Raw genomic sequence first — 20,014 nt, 5'->3', positions numbered from 1 at the left:
ACCCCTCTAATTAAACAAGCCTGAGATCCCTAGAGATGTGAGAGAGGGAGAGGAGTCTAAACAACCCAATCTCCTGTCTGCTTCGTACACACACACACACACACAAACAGGATCCTCATATCCCTAAACCCAGGCACTATCTCCTTTCATTTCCTCCCAGAAAACATCTCTCCCTCTAACCAAATATGAAGGGGGAAAAATCTTATTAGTGATGCCCTTGAATCCTGCTACAAATGTCTTTCCATTCTCAATGTGAGTGAGGGCCTAAGCACTTCTGATATGATGCCAGCGCTTTTCATCCTGCTCTAGGGGGGTCTACCTAAAGAGGACACACATGACCGCCATTCATCTGCCTCAGAGTGGGGGATGGGATTGAGCATGATGCCGAGGAGGATTGTATGTGTGTGTCTGTGTCAATTGGGTAGGGATTAGCCTACCGCTATCTCGTCAAGCTCTGGTGCCATCTGCCAGTGACTTAGCAAAAATGCAAATCAGATACCCAGAATGCACAGCAGCCACGCTCCATCGGAATAGCCTATAAAAATAGGTCAGTGGAGCTATGATCCTCGTGTCTGCGGCAACACGCTCTGCGGCTTTACGGCGTGCGTGGTTAGAAAGGGGGGACTGATGAACAGTCGGGGGGAAGAGAAAGAGTCTGGAGGGACCTTGGTGAACATGCGAAATGTCACCAGGGATGAACAAAGAGGATAAAAGAAAAAGGGAGCAAGAAGATTTCAGACGGGGATGAAAGTAAGAAGTGAAAAGAGTCAGGGGAACACTTGAAATGAGCCTTGGCAGCAAAACAAAGGCTTTGCACGAGAGTAGCACGATATTCGCCAGCTCATAATTACCCCGACGCCTGTCTATCAGCCTTTTAGGACAGCCGTACTCAACCCAAATCAAATCGCTAACAATTTCAACCCTGCGATGGATGGATTTAACCATAGCCCATTCTTTTTTATCGACTGCTAAAAAAAGATCAAAGACCACTAGACGGTAATGTGCGTATTAATGAAAGCGAGGTGGCTGATGCAACATTGTGGCAAGGCTTTTGCAACCCAGGCAGCTGAGCTCTATTCCTTGCAGGATGACTTGTATGAATAATGTATCCATTAGAGTAAAGCCTCCCTCTTTCTCTCTGCCGCTCTCTGTTTCTTTCTAGCACATCAGACCAACACAGCTACAGAAAGAGGAAGACATACACAAGGCTTTTTTTCATATATAATAAAGCGGAGAGGATGAGTTTTACCTGCGTAACCTTTGCATTTTAATTCCTTTAAATCAAAGCAAGCTGGAGACTTGCCTTTTCTATATGTTGCTCTTGATAACTTTGTTCCAGAAAGTATTGCTGAAGCCTGGCCTTGGTATTTGTTTAACGTGGAAGACATGGTTAGTTGCTTTTCACTAAAACAAATCCCAGCGGCACATAGTCAATCTCTTCAAAGCAGGACACAAATAAAAGACATTCAAAAAAATATGCTCATATACACAGCGGGTCTGAAAGTCATAATGTTAAAAGTCAAAGTGAAAATGAAGCCTATTTTCTAATTTCAATAGTACGGAGATGCACAGAATCGGTTTCAATCTGTCAAAGCAGTGAATCAGACTGCATTTACTATTAGAGAATAGAGAAAACGTGCTGGAAGCATGATAAACGCGAAGTGTAGACGAACCCATCCATCTTGAAATGGTTTGTTGACGCTGTATTGATGATATAGTGCGCTGTATGTCAGGAGGGGAGTAATATAATCCTGGTAAGGTCACAGAGGCTAATATTAGTAGTGAGAAGAGCAGTTTGAAGTGGGGGAGTAACTGATAAAGAAAGAGAGAAAGGGAGAGGTCAAGAAAAAGAATGAGGCAGGCCCAGCTGTGCAGTGGGCCCCGGGCCCACCCGGCTGTAATTACGGCTGGATTACGAGCGACTCTCTCTCTCCAGACTGCCTGCCAAACATTTTGTCCCAGATTATGGCCCAGATGCAGCAGCACTAAGCTGCACAAGTCGGTCAATGGCTGCTCTCACTCATCTAAGCAGAATTACTGCACACAGAGCAGTAGGGGGTGGAAGCCGACCTGGGCCAACTTTCCCCCCACTCCTGAGCTCAAAAACCAAACGCAAGATGGGTCTGATTTGCACAAATTATCTATGAGGTCTTCCCAAGCTATGCAATCAAAAACCCAGAGCAAACACACACTTACACAGGGTTGGATGACGCATCAGGGATTTTATTATCTTTGAATAACTTGGAATAATCTTTAAACGCAAGATATTTAAAAGTGAACCTGAAGCATACTTGCAATGGTTCCACTCTAGCGCAATCAAATATATTTAGTATCTCTTTAGTTGAACTTCAGCACTTTCACACAATTAAAGTTAAAAATTAGTAGTACATTTGCACTGTATTTTTATTGAGCACATAAATATGTAAATGTATTTTTATATGCATGAAATAAATGTATTTACTTTTTAGTATATTTCTTTTTCACTAGCGTTATATTGAACTATCTATCTTGATTGTGATTTATTTTCTCACAATCATTATTTTATTTCTCACAATTAATGTGTTTTAACAGTTTTACTGAGAAATTGTTTATTTGAGACGTTACATAAAAGCTTTCTCATTTTAATAACCTGTTTGCCTATGTCAGATAATTAAAAAAAAATTTTTATAGTCTTTCAAATAATATAAGGTGTTAATGTTTGTATAAAAAAATTGCTTTTTGGTAAATATTATATTATTAAATTATAAATGTAAAAAAAAAATAAAATGATTCATGATTAAATAATAATTTATGACATTAATTATTATAATTTAGAATTTAGAGTATAGAATGCCATGTCACAGAATGTCAACTACCCACATGAGAGATTCTTTTAAGCATGTTTTAATTACTTTATTAATCTGAGATGACAGAGGAAGGCTGACAGTACCTGAACGCATTCATAATATACATACATTAATACATAACTTGCACAGTGCTCCGTTGTCCTCTAATCCTCAGCATCTGGCACGGACAGTATAATTGGTTTTTGTAACAAAATGTATGTCTGCAGACACAGGCGAGACAGTTCTACTGTGCTTTGTGCAGTACATCCATCTTCCTGCGGGGAGGGGCTTTAATCTAAATCAATGTGCCATCCTCCATAACAAAAACCCAAAATAAAGGCATACTTTCCCAACCCCCTTTCAGAGAGAAGACTTCAGAACCTCAAAGACCTTCAGGGCAGACTCGATGCAGCCGTCGAAATTGGAGTGTGTGAAGCCGTCCCCTCCACACACCAGCAGAGGCTGGGATTGCAGTGTCATCTGCCCTGGGCAATCAGCCACCGATCTTGTCACCTAATTAGAGAACAACAAAATTGAGTGACTGGGCGTCCAATAACTGATGCAACCCCATTCCTATTCTGATATTGAACAGAGCTGTTAACCCTTAGTTTTCTTTAAATAAGTGAAATGAGCCTGTTCTCTCTTTGAGCAATGATGATTGGGTATGCGGATGAATGCACATTGAAAGTATTTTGCTCACATCACTATGCGGAACATTTCTGTGAGTAAAAAAACAGCATAAAATATGGATATGTTTATTATGTATATATAAAGTGAACACACATACAATATATATTTTGAAAATGTTCACGTGTATGTACATGCATAAATGTATATTATTTTATGTTATATTATATATGAATATATTTAATATATAAACAACATTATTTTTCTTAATACACACAGTATACACACATATTATGTGAGTAAAAAACTTTTTTTGTGATTAATCATTTGAGAGCACATATATGTAAAAGAAAATACAAATGGCAAAATATAAAAATTCTATTTTATTTTAAAGCAATGCACTTTATTGACAATTGTGATTGAAAGTACTGAAAGCAGTGATTATCTACCAATGAAATATGGGTGGTGACTGTAAGTAGTTTTGAAAATTCTCAAGAGATCATAAATAGCGAGATGGTGTGGAGTCGGTCGGCATGCATGACAGTACTATAATAAAGCACACCTCTGAATACTGAATACAGAACTGTTCAGCTGAATTTGGCCCATGAAAAAAAATGTAACTGATTATAGCAAAAAAAGTCTTTAGATGGACAAAGTCTTCCTTTATTGGTGGTTTATTCAATATCAGGAAAACAAAACTGTGGTTTTAGGACTCCAGGCCCGTTTTCAACAACAGTGGAAAATATTGTGGCAATACTATTTTGCCTAAAGTGAGTTTCACTCATCTATAAGGCACAAAAGGAGAAGACGGATGACAGACTATCCATCCATATGTAATTCAACAACAATTGCAATGCCACCAAAGACTAAGAATTTAATGAGATTATATATCCACTTCAGTATCAGGCTTTTTCGAAAACCACTTGCCAATCATACTTGCAGTGCCTCATGCTGATGGTTTAAACACATTCATTTTTATAAGCTACAGAATATGTGAAAGACCAAAAGCAATGCATGCCTAATATTTTTAATCTGGAACAGAAAGAAAGGCGTTAATAATGTTTCCGCTCATTTTTCGAAAGTAAGTCAGTTCTGCTTTTTTCACATGCAGATCACTGGCAGTCAAGTTCCATTGTAACTTGGCTTGTTTCTTTATTCATGTATATTATAACTATGCATACTACACACCGACAGCACTAGACTATCACTAGACTAGGATTTAGGTGCACGGTGCCCCTGCTTGTTCTGTGGTTTGTTTCCTCATAAGTGAGATTCTCACAAGAAATGGGGGAGGGTAAGGGCTGATAATATATTTGGTTAAATATAGAGCTTTTAATAGCAGTGGAGGCGCCGGGCACTGGGTCAACCAGAGCCAAGAATAGACTTGATGGTAAAATGAGCAGAATTTGGAAGATATTCACTGTCTGTGGGTTGTGGATTTTAAAGAGCACATGGTATGTGTGACCTGTGTGTAACCCAACTTATAACTGGAAAAGCACAGTTTGTCAAAGCCCTTGTTTAAAGTAAAATAAGTAAGTCTTTAAAGAATAATTTTTAAAAGTCAGACGTTTGAAATTCAGTTAGTTTTAAAGTTAGTCATTTGTGAAAGCAAGCTTATTTTTAAGTTAGGCATCTAAAAGTTTTTGAAAGTTAAGCACCAGAAAGCTGCTCTGAATATGTTGAATGTGCTAAAGCTTTTTTTTGTACCTTTTTATATATTAATATTTACAGAGGACAGACATGTTGCACTGTAAACTATATATCTGGGTTGATCTTCTTTATAAACTGCCTCTGTAGCTCATTAAAATGATGTATGTATTCTACAGTCAGCAGTCAGTGATACAGGTCCTCACTGTAAATCTGACCCGCATTTGCGGATAACTCGAAAAGAGCCACAGCTAGAACAGTGTCTCTGTACAATGTAGAAATGTAGAAATGCAGCATGTAAATGACTACTGAGAGTAAACACATTCCCCGCACGGCCCATTACAAAGGCTTCGGCCGGCCCCAACCCTCCGACAGATAAACATCGAGGTGCAACGCACTAGAGCCGAGGAAATAGTGTCCATTTCCTGGGCTTTCACTAGGCATCTTACAGACGGAGCACTATCATCATTCTGTCCAAACTCCCCCTCCCCTCTTGTATCTTTAAATGGTAATCTGTGTGTAAATCAATTGATAAACGTTTGGTCTGAAACATGGCCAAGAACAAATTGTTTGGTTTATTTCAGAGGTACGCTGAAGTAAGAATGGCTGAACTTCTTAACCTCCTTAAATCTGCTTCACTCCGCGTTCTTTTGGTGTACATTCAGGCATAAAAGATCCAGTGTGTTTGAACTTTGGCGCATCAAACTGCAGGGACTGGCTGCGACAAACTCCTAACGGTATAGTTCACCCTTAAATAAAAAAGGTCTGTCATAAAGGCTTGGAAATCCATTAAGGTGTAAATAATGACAAAATGTTCTTTTTCTTTAAGAAAACAACTATTAACTACTCCTTTAAGAGAATTAAAGGGCTTTTCCAAAGATGTACTTGAGCTGTATAAGAACCAACACTTTTCATATATACAGAAATTAAAGGGTTACTCCACCTCAAAATGAAACGTTTTCATGAATCACTTACCCCCATCTTTTTCAAAACCCATAAAAGCTTTGCTAAGTCTTCAGAACATAATTTAAGATATTTGGGATTAAAACCAGGCGGCTTTTGACTGTCCCATTGTTCCAGAACAGTACGAGAGACATCATCAGAATACTTATTGTATGCAAAGAAAATAAAATAACAACTTTATTCGACAATTCGTTTCCCCCTCTTTTTCTTTTCACTGTAGCGCCATTTCGAGGATCTGCTGGGCACGAACTGCCTTTCGAACCGTTTCCGTTTAAATCAAAGTTTACATGGCTGACAAAATGGTGCTACATTGATGCAAAGAGACACAGAGGAGACTAATTGTTGAATAAAGTCCCGATTTTTATTTTCTTTGAGCTCAAAATTATTGTTGCTTCATAAAATACAAATTGAACCTTTGATGGCAGATGGACTATTCTGACGATGTCTTTAATGCTTTTCTGGACCTTGACAGTGTATTTTCTTTGGCAGTCCATGGGATAGTCAAAAGCCTCTTAGTTTTCATCCAAAATATCTAAAATTGTTTTCCAAAAACAAACTACGGTTTTACGGGTTTGGAATGACATGGGGCTAAGTGATTAATGACAAATTTTTCATTTTGGGGTGCAGTAACCCCAAAAGTTATAAAATAGTCATGCCCATTTTGTTTTATAGCAGTGACCCATAAATGGGTTGCACATCTGTTCAAAATGCTAAAAGGGAATGTATGGTAAATGCATTGTCATGCATTTGGAATAGGAATATAAATAAGCTTATCAATTTTTAAAAATGGCTTTTAATATTTTGTGATGGTGGTGTTAAAGATCATGTGTGCAATAAACTCTCATATTTTGGCAAAGATTCCCCCATAACTTGGTAAAAGCTGAGGCCTTTGTCCTCATGAATAAAACTATGAAATGTACAGGAAAATAAAATCCAGACCTCATTGAAAATGTGCTGCATGTGATATGTATGGTTGATTAAACTAAACTACGTCTTCCTTTTGCTGACACTTTTTCGGGGTGAATTCATATTACTATTTGTTCTTTTAATTATTATTATTTTTTTACAAACTACTTATTTTGAACACTATTGTTTCTAAACAGTATAATCACTTTTACTTAATTATTACTTAGTGCATGTTTGTTAATCACACTAAATCAACATTTTTTTTTAATTATATTTACGTTACACCTACACCACACCAGATGTTAATGAGGTTGTGTGTGCATTATCCACCATGCCTTTAAATTATGAATTATGTATTATTAAGCATGAGTGAAGGAATGCGCATGTTCTGTGCTCCAACAATGTAGTGTCTGTTGAAAAAAGCAGTCTACATTTACAGTAGATTGAAAGTCATGACTCATGAAGAGTCTTTCCAACCATTAGAGTCCAGAGAAGTCAATGACTTTGACATGTGGTGAGCGCGAGTGTGTGTGTGTGTGTTGTCGGTTTATGCTCAGCAAACTGTGATGTGGCAAATGACTGTAAGACCGACTCCTGCTCCATGCCCTCTGTGTGTTTGACCGGGAACTGGCACGTGCACAGGTGTGTGTGTGTGTGTGTGTGTGTGCATGTGTGAGTAAGTGTTGTGTTCCCGCCTTTGCAGTCTAAACGGGCCTTGGCCTACTCTCTGGCACTCAGCGAGCTCAGTGCTCCCACACAGATGTTCTATGTCCTCTGACCTCAAACTGAGGCCCAGTGCTGTGTGTCACAGAGGAGCTGAGAGTGTGGGGGCTTCGAAAGAGAACGTCTGTGTGTGTGTGTGTGTGAGAATGCAACTGTGCAAGAAAGGGCGCAGTCCCACACAGTGTGTGAATGCATAAAGTACTACTGTAAGATTGTGTGTGTTTGTGAGCCAAGTGAGTGGGGGGAGAGTATGAATTTCTATGTGTGTGAATCCACCAAGCCTCTTTTGAAAATGTTAAACTATTTTTTTCTTAATCTTTATTTTGTCTGTTTTCTAGTAAAATATATATATTTCTTCCTTTTTTATAAAACTAGACAAGATAACGTGTCTTTAAGTTTATTATTCGTTTTAATCAGAATTCTAACAATATATGAACCTAAATATTTTTCAAAGAATAAAACAGGTCTTATTTGAAAACTAGTCTTAGTACGTTATACAGTTTCGTTTCTTAAGTAAATCATATTTAGTTTAGGTGTTTTTTGTTGTAAAAAGGGCAAAAATATGTATAAAAATATTTTTTGCAGAGTAGAACATTCTCTTCATTCAGTAGAGCGATTTGAAGACACTATCAGCCTGGCTTAATTAAAAATGAATGCCTTCTGCTGTATAGAAGGGAGACTTCTATTAGTAGTACTTGCCTGAATAAGCCAAAACATATCTGTTTTACACTTGTTATAAATATATATTCACACAATATACAGTGGACCCTTACAAAGATATTTCAAATTAGATCAATTCAAAATGTAGCGAATCCTAAACTAAAAATAATGAACTACATATGAATTATAAAGGACTGACCCAGGATGGGATGTAATGGAGGATGATAATACTGACTAAATAATGTTTTTTTTATTATGGTACTGCGTTTTACTGTCCCAGTTTAAGAATCTATAAATCTCTCTTTCAAGATATCTAAAGTCAAAGTTCAAAGTGAACTCTGTTTCAGGCCAAGCAATTATAAAGTTTGAAAAAGAGCATAGAATGTGTATTCATTTCTTGAAACTTGAAACTTTTGAACTGTAGCGTACATTCAAATTCTCAAACACAGACTAATGTCGTCTTACCTGTGAGTATCTCCACTTTTGACACTTGATGCTCTCAGGTTGAGGTAGCTCTGGCATCACCTTTTCCAGCTCTTCGAGGATGATGGGTTGTACGGCATCCTTCTCCTCCTCTAGGTGTTGGACGCCAAAGGGGACACTAGTGTGCACCACCACAGAAGGCCTGCAATCTTTCGAAGCTGCCAAAGATACACACAGTTCATCAAACTCACATGTGGCTGCTTATGAAGTCATTTACAAACATACACAGATCCCACATTGTGTGCTATAGTGAGAGAAACACTGTGAAACACTGAGAAAAGTTTAAAGAAAAAATGTCAAACTGAGGAAAAAACGAGGGTCAGATAACAAGCACAGAGAGCAGAAAACGCCATAAATGCTTTTTTATCACTTTTTATGATTTAATGTGACGTTTTAAATAGACAGTGCACCATAAATGAAAATTCTGTCAACATTTACTTAACATTTCAAACTTTCTTTCTTCTGTGGAACATAAAAACATGATATTTGGAAAAAGATTTAAAATCCTTAGGGGCTAAACAACATCGGATCCCATGGACGAAAACACTAAGAGACTTCTCAAAATACCTTTTGTTTTGTCTATACAGCTTTGGATTAGTAAGCGATGAGTCTGTGAATTACCCCTTTAATAATTTAAGCTAGCTCTTTCATATTCACTGTCAATGTGACATGACCAGCTTTATTTGTTAGCTGTAACAGGTTAGCGTGAGTAGAGTTAAATATTAGTATCCAGCTTTCTCTTCTCCAGACGATGGTTTCTCAGTGATATCATCTATGGGCACACCAACCCCATGATCTAATGCTTTACGGACCAAGCCCATTGCCAGAGACACGACCCATGACTGAGACCAGGCCTGATATATTAGCCTTTTCTCTAATGACACTGTTTTAAAACACATATTTAATATGATTGGAGGAAATCATACTTTATTGGGCTCCATAAACATAGGGGTTGTGTTTGAGCAGCTGGAGTGATTTGGCCCAATGACTCCAAGTAGGATGAAGATGCTGAAAGCCATCATTGATTAACACTTGAGGAACGAGAGCAAGGTCTGAATAAGACCACAGAGACTGGCTAAAACTTAATATTAAAGCCTCTGGCAGATTCACAGGGTAACGCATTGACTTTATGGATCACCTGTGGGGAGGTGCCTTATACTTCAGTAAGATGTATTTTATTTAGCAAAGTTTTATGGACCAACAGAGAACGACAAGCCATTTAAATCATGACCACTGGCAAAAATGGCAAAAAAGCTGGAATAAATGTGGAAAAAGTCAGGCAAATCACATTTAAATGTTATTCAAATGCCTGGTCTTTATATTAATATTGGACTAATAAAGAAAATGAGTATTCCTGAAAGTATAGTTATGAATAAAATGCCTTGGGGAATAATAAATGAAGATCATTTTATAACTAACAGTATCTACTAAACTCCACAGTGGGTTTAAGCTTTTGTTTTTGAACAGAAGACCAGATAACTAGAGCAAAACTACATGACAACATTTCCAACAGATGTAAATCCTCAGCAGTTGAGGTGTTTCTTTGTCGAATGTAATATTGAACATAACAGTCATCATTTACACCTGATATCTGAGTCACTGAAGACACAGAGGATTACTTTTGTTTGTGAAGGTAATGTGCCCCTGATCCTTCTGAATATGTTTACGTTTGCGCAAATTATTTATGATCCAGCCTCACCTACAGAAGTAGTGAGTATAAGATTCTTTTACAAATCTTTGCAAATCACCTTTCCTAGTCACATGCTAGTTAACTAGTTTTAAGGCTAAATGCAACTAAAGTAAACAGTCTCACGATAATGTACAGTACAAGAGAATTTGAGATAAAGTTAAGAATGACCCTGGGTTCACATTTTCAAGTGCGAAAAGCCTGTACAAAAAGTCAATACTGCCACAGGTAATAGACTGTGTCAACAGAGTAGGTACATGTGAGAAATCAAGTGCCTCTGTTGAATGAATGATATAATTATTCCATGGAAATTATACAGCTGCATGTACATCATTGATTCAAATGTCTGGGCATGGTAACATGTTTTAATGTCTTTGAAATAATGTTTTGTGTACCAAGGCTGCATTTACAGTATTTGATCAGAATTTTTTTCTTTATATTATTATTAATGTTTAAAGCCGTTTTGACTATATCTAAATGGCTTAACAGACAAGTTTGTTAAATTAAATACAAATATGAAATCGTCCACAATAAGAACAAGCCGTTTGAGGATGCAGGAAAGGGTTTCAGATAGTAGCTGCAAAGCTGGCATAGTCTAAGTGAGGGAAAGAGGAAGTCATTTTTTCAGTTTGTTCACTTGCTTATGTAAGAGTTTACAAGCATTTAAGCTAAACCTGAAAGAGAGCTCCACATAATTCCACATAAAGTCTTAACCCTACATTCATGGAGCGTTGTTTAAAGAGCTTCGTGTATCTGAAGTGATAAGAGCTGAAATAATTGTTCTAACTAGTCAAGGTTGACTTTGGCTGACCAGTGTGAATATGGCTGAAACACGGAGACACTGTCATTTTCCGTTTGTAGAGCAGTCAGACTATATACGTGTTTGGCACAGTGCCAGGTAGAAAGGAGGGGAAAGGAGAAGCAGAGGGTGAGAGAGAGACCTTCCTTTACAACAACAAAAAAAAAAAAAAAAAAAAAAAGAGTTTGACTGTTTATTTGTAAGTGTGCATGTGCCAGAATGTGACTGTGCACGAGAGAGAGAGAGAGAGGTCATGGAGCGTGGGTAGAGGGCTGGCACCGTGCCTGCTGGTTGAGTCACTTATTTCTTGGTGGGGGAAGAGCTTGTCACAAAGTTCACAGGGTAAATAGGAAACTGCTTTCTTTTTGCCTGATGGAAAATATACATATTACATATGAATTAAAAGTGAAGTCAGTAATATTTTTTTCTTGTTGAAACTTTTCATACATACAGAATGAATGCAACTTTTGATAAACATGTTCATTAAATATACACTCCACAATCTAACTCACAAAACTAACGGGGGTTATCCTTATAGCTGTGGAATGAATTTATCATGTCTGACTAAACAAATCCCATCTACAAATCACTTAAGTGTCATTTTTTTTATGTTACAAGATACTTCAGCACAACCACACAATTCACTCACACTTATATACTGTAATTTCAAACCTTTATGAGATCTTATAAATGACAAAATGTTGTAGGATAAAAGCTCTTTTCCTTTATTCATATTCAATATGCTTCAAATTATGCTTTAAAAGAAGGCAAAATATGATTAAAAAGCGATATAAAAACATAATGAAAGGAGACCATACATTTAGGCCCAGATGTCCTTGAGAAGTCCAATCTTTTCACTGGCTATAGCTCATAAATCTAACTTGAATAATTCTTTTACAAATTTGACTGATTTGGTTCTCGACTTTCAGCAGCAAACTAAAAGGAAGGATTACAGTGAATCTGTTCTTCACAAACAGCTTTCATAATATAGCACACAAATTGTATAGACCACTTTATAATTTTACATTTATGGCATTTTGCATCCTTTTTGAAGCTTGAAAGACCCAAATGCCATAGGCACTGACCGCAATGAAAAGAGAAACCGGCATAATTCTCTTTTTGTGTTCCTCAGGTGAAGGAAAGTCAGATCTGTTAGAAGTGACATAAGGGTGAGTAAAAATAACAGGATTTTCATTATTGAGTGAACTATTCCTCCAATTTCCCTTTTTTAATTACATACATAATGTTTTAATTAGACAATTAATCACATCCAGAGAACATTAACATCTGCAACGCCCACATCCAGACACATTAGTATTACCTACAGCGATCTCAATATGGCCAAGTGAAATGAATAACGTCCTAAGTTCATAATTATAACTTAAACATCCTTTCAAAAATGAATCCTTTTTTGACATTTTGGTAAGAAAGTTTCAGACTCCATATGTAATCAAATTCATTCGTCATCAATTATGAACCAGTTCTGTTTTTGGGAAACCATCATCCAGCCCAGATCTAGCTCATTCCACATTTACTGAACGGCACAAATGGGTTTCCAGCCAGACGTTCAGGAACACAGTAATAGCTTATCATTAGCGGCCTGCCAAAAAGTTTTCAAAGAGAGCTTGGGGTGCTCTGCGAGATCAGACTCAGACCTACTTTACTGGAACTACAAGCAAAACACATTACAGAAATGAAAATGAAGATTAAAGCATGGCGGCGTGAAGGCTGAGGAGGCTGGAAGGAGCATGTCGGCCTAAAAGAACAGCGCAGCAGAATGCAAAATTTAACAGCTCCCCTAATTACGATGTTGCCCTCGGAAACACTGGAGTGGATGAAAGGTGACAGGTGCAGAGGCTGTTTTCACGGGACTATTTCCACCGGGCTTCCTCGGATACTCGGTCATGAACTGACACAAACTTGGTGAAGAAAAACTCACAAACAAAATCACATGCAAATTCTTCAAAAGCAAAAGATTTCTTTAGTCGCATACACAAATATCACATGCACGCATACAAGACATCTAGAATACATATACGCTATGCTTCCAAAGTCTAGTGAATTGCCTCACAGTCTTGCTGTTCACACAGACTATCTTTTTAAAAAGGTTTGCGCACCGGAGGGGAAAGGCAGTGTGCAACGACGTTGTGTCGCGGCTCAAGGGTATTGCACACCAGACATGGTTCAAGGTGGAAGTCCAAATCAGTGAATCTAATCACAAAACAGGCAAAAGTTGCCACTCAAGAATTTGGTGTTTTAAAAAAAAGCAAGCAAACAAAGAGAAAGGAGCTAAAAGAAAATAAAGCACTGGTGAAAAAATACATAAAACATAAGACTAAGGTGAAGTCATCAGGCATATTAACAGTGTTTTGGGACAAATATAATGTAATTTAATAGAAAACTTTGTACGTGGCGCTCTGTGATGTGGCATGATTTCGTAGCACCCAAAAATATTTAGGAACTACTTACTACTTAGTTATATTCATGTTTTATTCTGTAATTCAGTAGTTTTATTCTTTGTACTTCATCTGTCACAGTGCAACCCGAGAGCGTCTCTTGGTAAACAATAAATGTGATATTGTTTTAGCCATAATAATTAGGCATTTCTGACACATCTAATGTTAGGACCAGCCTTTGGAACAGAATAATTTACACGTTTGAATAAGTAAGGTTGATTTCATCTGGCTACAAAGTAATCGGTGTGAAAAATTCACACAAAAGTATTTCAGAACCCTTAAAATACTACATAAGATAAGATAAGATTACTTTCAGTTACTTTTTCATGTATAATTTCTCAAATAACACCCGTGTTCACACAAACGAACATTATCATTTGTGCAGACATGAGCATTTAGCATAATTTTAAGACACAACCCTTTTCTTGACACCTCAAGGCAGACAAACTCAATTAGACAGTAATGCAATTCAAAGAAAGGACAGAAAAGGACATGACAGGAACACGGTGGAAAGGAAGGCAAGGGTATCAGAAATGTCTTTAGTGCTGTCAACCGAAAAAAATAGAAACACTGACATTGTCTAAACTGTGTCTTTTCTGTCTGTCTGTCTGAAACCGATTATGACCATGACCAAGTGTAAAAGTCGATCGGCACCAGTTCGGATTTGAAAAACATAGCAACTTAAACCAAATCAGATTTGTGTGCAGTGTGAAAAAAAAGATCCTGATACATGAAACACAGAGAAAGAAAATGCAGAGAAAGAGAACGAAACATGTCAGAGCGGGAGTTGGAGATGAGAGGAGGAAAATATGAAGGCACTGACCTAAATTGCGCTTTTTATCATCTATGGCGATGAAGCGAATGCAGGGATTATTGGAGACGTACTTGGCCGCCCAAGGGACGTTGATTCGTGTGCCGGCTTTGTAGAAGAGTCCAAGTGCGTAGCGGGAAGAGTAGCTGACAGCCTCCAGCATCCTCCTCTGATTCTCCCCCATCACTGCACAGAGACACACAAACACAGAAGCACAGGATGAAGCCTCTGGGCCTTGGTTAGTTCATCTCTCTAGACAGCCGCCAGCACTGCTGCTTGTGAAGAACAGGCCTGTAGCGTTCACATTGCACAGATCAAATGAAAGAAACACTGCCGTCAACTCACAGAGCTTCTGCAGCACCAGGACTGATAACACACCTGGGTTAGTGTGACAAGAGCACGGAGATAGATGTGTGCTTGATGGGTAGGGCTATAAAACACAACCAACAAGTCCCTTCTGCAGATGAGATGGAGGCTAAAATGGACAGTGAGTGACACTTTAATGAGAACGCTGTGGATGGACTCGCTTCAGCATGTGGGGCTCTTTTTTTTTGAAAAATGCTGTCCTTGTTTCCTGTCTGGAACATCTGTTATTTATTGGAAACAAGCAGTCACACTAAGGCCTGCTTTAGTTATTTAGGGCCCACAGGTACAAAGTGTAGTGCAGGTCAAAGGTCAGGTCTTGTGGAATCAAATGCATATTTCTACTCAAAGACACCCCTGTTTCCAGTAAGGAAGAAAGGGTTTTCACGGACAACCGACAAAGAGACCTGATCAACATTAGTCTATCTGCTCAGTATCCCCCGAAGCAACAAACAGATGTTTGGTAAAAAGTGATGAACAGAATGCTAACTCATCATTTTCCCTCTGCACATGTGTGATTCAGTTCCAAAGGGCAGTGTAAGTGTCAACAGGCTCAGCTCCGCCTCTGTGGCCCCAGTAAATCTGTATACTGTTTAAAGACCCTATGAAATCAGTTGGAAAGGGCAGTTTCGTTTCCTGTTTTAATGCAATTCCTAATGAAACGGGAAGTTTAGGTGGGATACATTGAATGGCTTGCACTTTGTAAAAAAAAATGCCAAAAGCCTTTAGTATACATTGGAATCATACAGTAAATTAACAATTGTGGACGATCAATTTATCAATTACAGTTCCCTTAACAATTCTATTAACAATTTAGTGCTTTAATACTTAGAAATACATTTGGAGGAAAAAAAGGCTTCTTTAAATTGACTTGATTTTGGCATAATTTGCCATATATATATATCAAAAAATATAACTATTTAATTTATATTAAATTGATACTAAGCAAACATATTATATATATATATATATATATATATATATATATATATATATATATATATATATATATATATATAAATAAATAATGTATAATATATATAATGCTGTTTGCTTATTATATGTGTGACCCTGGACTACAAAACCAGTCACAAGTGTCAATTTTTCAAAAGTTAAATTTATACATTATCTGAACACTGAATAATAAGCTTTTATTGATGTCCTTTGATGTTTGCTAGGATAGAGTCCGAGTCCGAGTCCTTAGCAATGCATTTTACCAATCAGAACTAAAGTTTTAATACATTTACAGTAGGGAATATACAAAATATCCTCATGGAACATGATCTACTTAACATCCTAATGATTTTTGGCATAAAAGAAACATCTAAATTTTGACGATCCAACACGTCGTTCAGCATGTATTTACATAGAAAACAATTGTATAAAAATACCTGCTTGCTTTCTGGTTGTGCGGCTCAGTGAATGACAGTGATGCCCCACAAACCCCTATAACATTGTCAACCGCTGCTGTAATTTTGTTGTCACAAGAAACGCTCCACCAACTGTTAGTTCGATTAGAAAGCAACCAACTGATGCTGATAGAATACGACAATAGAGGTGAAACGGTCACATGACTGTCCCCGGACATGTCCCTTTTATCACTGTCTGTGTCATTGCAGAACATCTGGGGGAGATTAGGAGCATGTAAATGTGCCCCTTGGTACTGAGACAATCTGCTGCGGCATCTGAGCATGGAAAGTCAAGGGATAATGCAAACCCTGTCAGCTGAATCCATAAAGAGGCTTTCTTTTTTTTCCCCTCATGGTAATGGAATCTGGTTACAGAACACACCATTGTTAATCAGCATAAAGGATCTCGACAGGGAAAAGGGTTATCTAATACAGATATGAGAACGCTTTTTACCACATTAACCCATTTAAGTTGTCAGAAATCACTTTCACTATAGAGCTGGACAAAGAGTGCAGATGCACATTAATGAATCATCTTTTTTCAAAAAGCTACGACTTCCATTTCAAGTAAAACGAGACCACCTATTTAGGGGTCTCAATGACTTCAAGCTTAGCCACAACTATTGAGATGTTTTTAGAGCCGTGCTTTCAAAAAAGAAAAGTACAGGCTATGTATTTTCCGGCTTCTATGTGGTATAAGTAAAGCTCTGAGTCATGGTGTAAAGTGGATACTGCCCTACATTACCCCCACCCTCTTTCTGCCCCCTCAGGTTGGCAGCGCAATTACCTCTGACAGGTTTGTACTGTTGGTCTTCTAGATTTCAGCTTAACCACATGTTCAGAGCTCACAAATCAGATGAACTTAGAGGAAGATCAAAGAAATAATCAACAAACCTTTCAATACATTTCAGCATTTCTTAATTTGTATGATCTATTTTTTCTATTGATTCACATGGTCAGTGTCAGAAAGAACTTTGATTACTGTCCAAGAAATACAATCTATAACCATACTATTTCAGCCAGTGTTGCCTATTAAATTGTTCGTGCTTATTGCTTCTGTTTTTCAAAATTAGATTACCTTTGCTGTAATCTAACACTCAGGAATATTTTTCATACTGCTTATTATAATGCTATAATGCAAAATTCAATTATCACATTTATGACTGTTTCTATGATTATTTTATATTTAAAAGACATTTGGGACAAATTTGTACACCGATTATGAAACAATATTTGAAATGCTTTTGAGCAGTACATTTCAAGCAAAGTCATTTAAGCAATAGTACAATAGTACAATAATTCCTAGAGTTCTAGTGTAGGGCTTTCCTTTAATCAAGACTTATTCTTTGAATTGTTAAAGTAGGCAAGAGATTGCTTAAGCTAGACTTGAAATGACAAGCTGAAATACACATCCACCTGTACAAATGATGTTCACCTGGTGGAATATTTAGCCCCTTTTAGCCCCCAGTTGTCCCCAGCCCATGGAGAGACAAATGTATGCTTTTTTACTTAAGAAAGTAATAAATTATTCACTGAAATGTGCAGTTTTACATTTTCCACGTCTTTACGCAAGATAGATATCCTTTGTCCGTTCACTCTGATGGTTTGCTTGCTTAATGATAAGTAATGGCACTAATATGCAATGAGAGCACTCGTGAGTACTTCAGTAAAAATTTCCTCTTAGTTTAGACCAGAGGGATTTGATTTCATTATACACATCTGTGATCTTTAGCCTCTTTCCCTGACACATCCTCCGGTCGAAAGACTAACAAATCCACATGAGTAGAAATCTACCCAAACAGTCAAGCTCTTTTAATATCCTGAAGAAAAAAAAAAGACTCTTTACAGCGCTCTGTAAGTGAGCCCTGCATAGCCTCAATGTGAGACATGCCTTACACGAAAGCACATTCACTTGTAGGGCTATACACACACACACACACACACACACACACACACACCTGATGTCCTCTTCCTCTTTAGACACTTGTCACCACTTTAGAGTCTGCTTTACATCTGTCTGGAGGTTATAAATCTCCAATCTGTGTAAGCAGGGCAAAGCGGAGGGGCTTCTGACAGCTACGCTGTATGTGCAGGATCAACCTCACACAGGCTACATTCACAAAGTCAGTGTTTGGCAACTGTATTTACTGACAGATGTGATTCTAAAACTGCACTTGCAGCTATCAGGAGCAAGTCAAATATTACAGATATGAAAAAATTTTACCAAAGTTGAGCTGTTAAATAATTTTAAGTGGATCAAAAAAGTTGTCCTAAGACAAGAACACATTTTGGTTCTAAGTTTTAGGACAACTTCAATAGATATTTTTGATCCACTTCAAATGTTGACTACAATATACTGACACACACTTTAATGTACTTTGATGTTTACTTTAATCTTATTTTACATTTGTGTTTTTGAAGATTAGCATAGTTTTTGAATAATTAACTATTCAATATCAGATCTTACATGTACACAATTGTGCACATTAATGTAATTATAAAATATGGTGATTTCTATAATAATAAAAAGTTTTATCAAAACATTATCAAATAAATAAATGGAGTCCAATAGAGTTAGACTTTGTCAAATTTGAATGAACCAAAAGCATCTTCCGATGGTAATCTAGTTATTTAAGGAGTGTAGTTTGTAGCATTTGTCTAGTATCCAAACCAAGATCTGTGAACAGTTACAGAAAATGTAAAGAGGTAGTTTAAATTTGAGAATAATCTTTTTTCAGAACTCAGAGTGAGTTTAGTTAGTCTGTATTTTTAGGTTAACTACCACTTTAAGAAAGTGAACATATACCGCATTTTTTCTATTCAAAAGTTTGGATAGGATTTAAAATAAAAAAGGTTTTTTAAATAAATCTCTTATACTCATCAGTACTATATTTATTTACAGCAAATTCAGTAAGAATTAAAAGTAATTATTCTGTATTTTAATACAGTACATTTCAAAATGAAATGTATTCCTGTGATGGCGAAGCTGAATTTTCAGTAGCAATTACTCCAGTCTTCAGTGTCGCATGATTCTTTAGAAATAGAATAATAGTTTAAAAGTTTAAAGTTTAATATTTTATGATATTTTTCAGGCTTTTTGATGAATAGAAAGTTTAAAAGAGCAGCATTTATTTTTAAAAAATTGTAACGCTGCAACAGTCTTTATTGAATAAATGATTTATTCAGTTTTTGCTGAATAAAAGCATTAATTCCATTTTAAAAAAATCTTACAGGACACCAAAAATTTCAACAGTAGCTTAGATAAAATGAAAAAGGAAAATAAGGCAACGCTAACCACCGCCTGTTCTTAAATTCTGTCACATACATGCAGCACATTTGAAAGCACACAAAGACAAAAGCCTGGATTTCTAGTTACTCCCAAGTAAATACCAAAGCATCATAAGCTGTCTGTAAGATAGCCGTCACCTGACTGTGAGCATTTTGCTTGTCTAACCTGAAAAAGCAAACTGTCTGCTGCTTTACGGCAGAAACCCGAGGCTAGTCGTTGACACGTGTTTGGCTGTGAGAGTGACTACATTAGTATCTGTGAGCGTGTGTGCGTGCAGCTCTGGGACAAGAAGGTTAACATTTTCCAGTTGGCCGCTCGGGGGCATGTGTTGAACCCTGCACTTGCGGCCCCTGGTTCTTTTGATGT

At 37.2% G+C, this 20,014-nt stretch overlaps 1 protein-coding gene across 2 annotated transcripts in view; it reads right to left on the bottom strand.

Annotated features, from left to right (window-relative positions):
* Positions 1 to 2,877: 2,877 nt before the first annotated feature.
* The window catches only part of rnls (renalase, FAD-dependent amine oxidase), a 33,624-nt gene continuing 16,487 nt past the window's right edge, over positions 2,878 to 20,014 (bottom strand). For both annotated transcript variants that reach the window (XM_043254395.1, XM_043254396.1), the window contains exons 5-7: positions 14,600 to 14,773; positions 8,817 to 8,992; positions 2,878 to 3,338 (exon numbers count right to left, since the gene is read on the bottom strand). In XM_043254395.1, coding sequence (XP_043110330.1) covers positions 3,186 to 3,338; positions 8,817 to 8,992; positions 14,600 to 14,773 — 503 coding nt within the window. In that variant the 3' untranslated portion in view covers positions 2,878 to 3,185. The remainder of the gene's footprint in view (positions 3,339 to 8,816; positions 8,993 to 14,599; positions 14,774 to 20,014) is intronic.

This window comes from Puntigrus tetrazona, chromosome 12, assembly GCF_018831695.1.
Source record: "Puntigrus tetrazona isolate hp1 chromosome 12, ASM1883169v1, whole genome shotgun sequence".
In the NCBI taxonomy this organism is placed as follows: Eukaryota; Metazoa; Chordata; class Actinopteri; order Cypriniformes; family Cyprinidae; genus Puntigrus; species Puntigrus tetrazona.
Note: the sequence above shows the minus strand (reverse complement) of the source record. Positions and strands in the feature narration are given on the sequence as shown.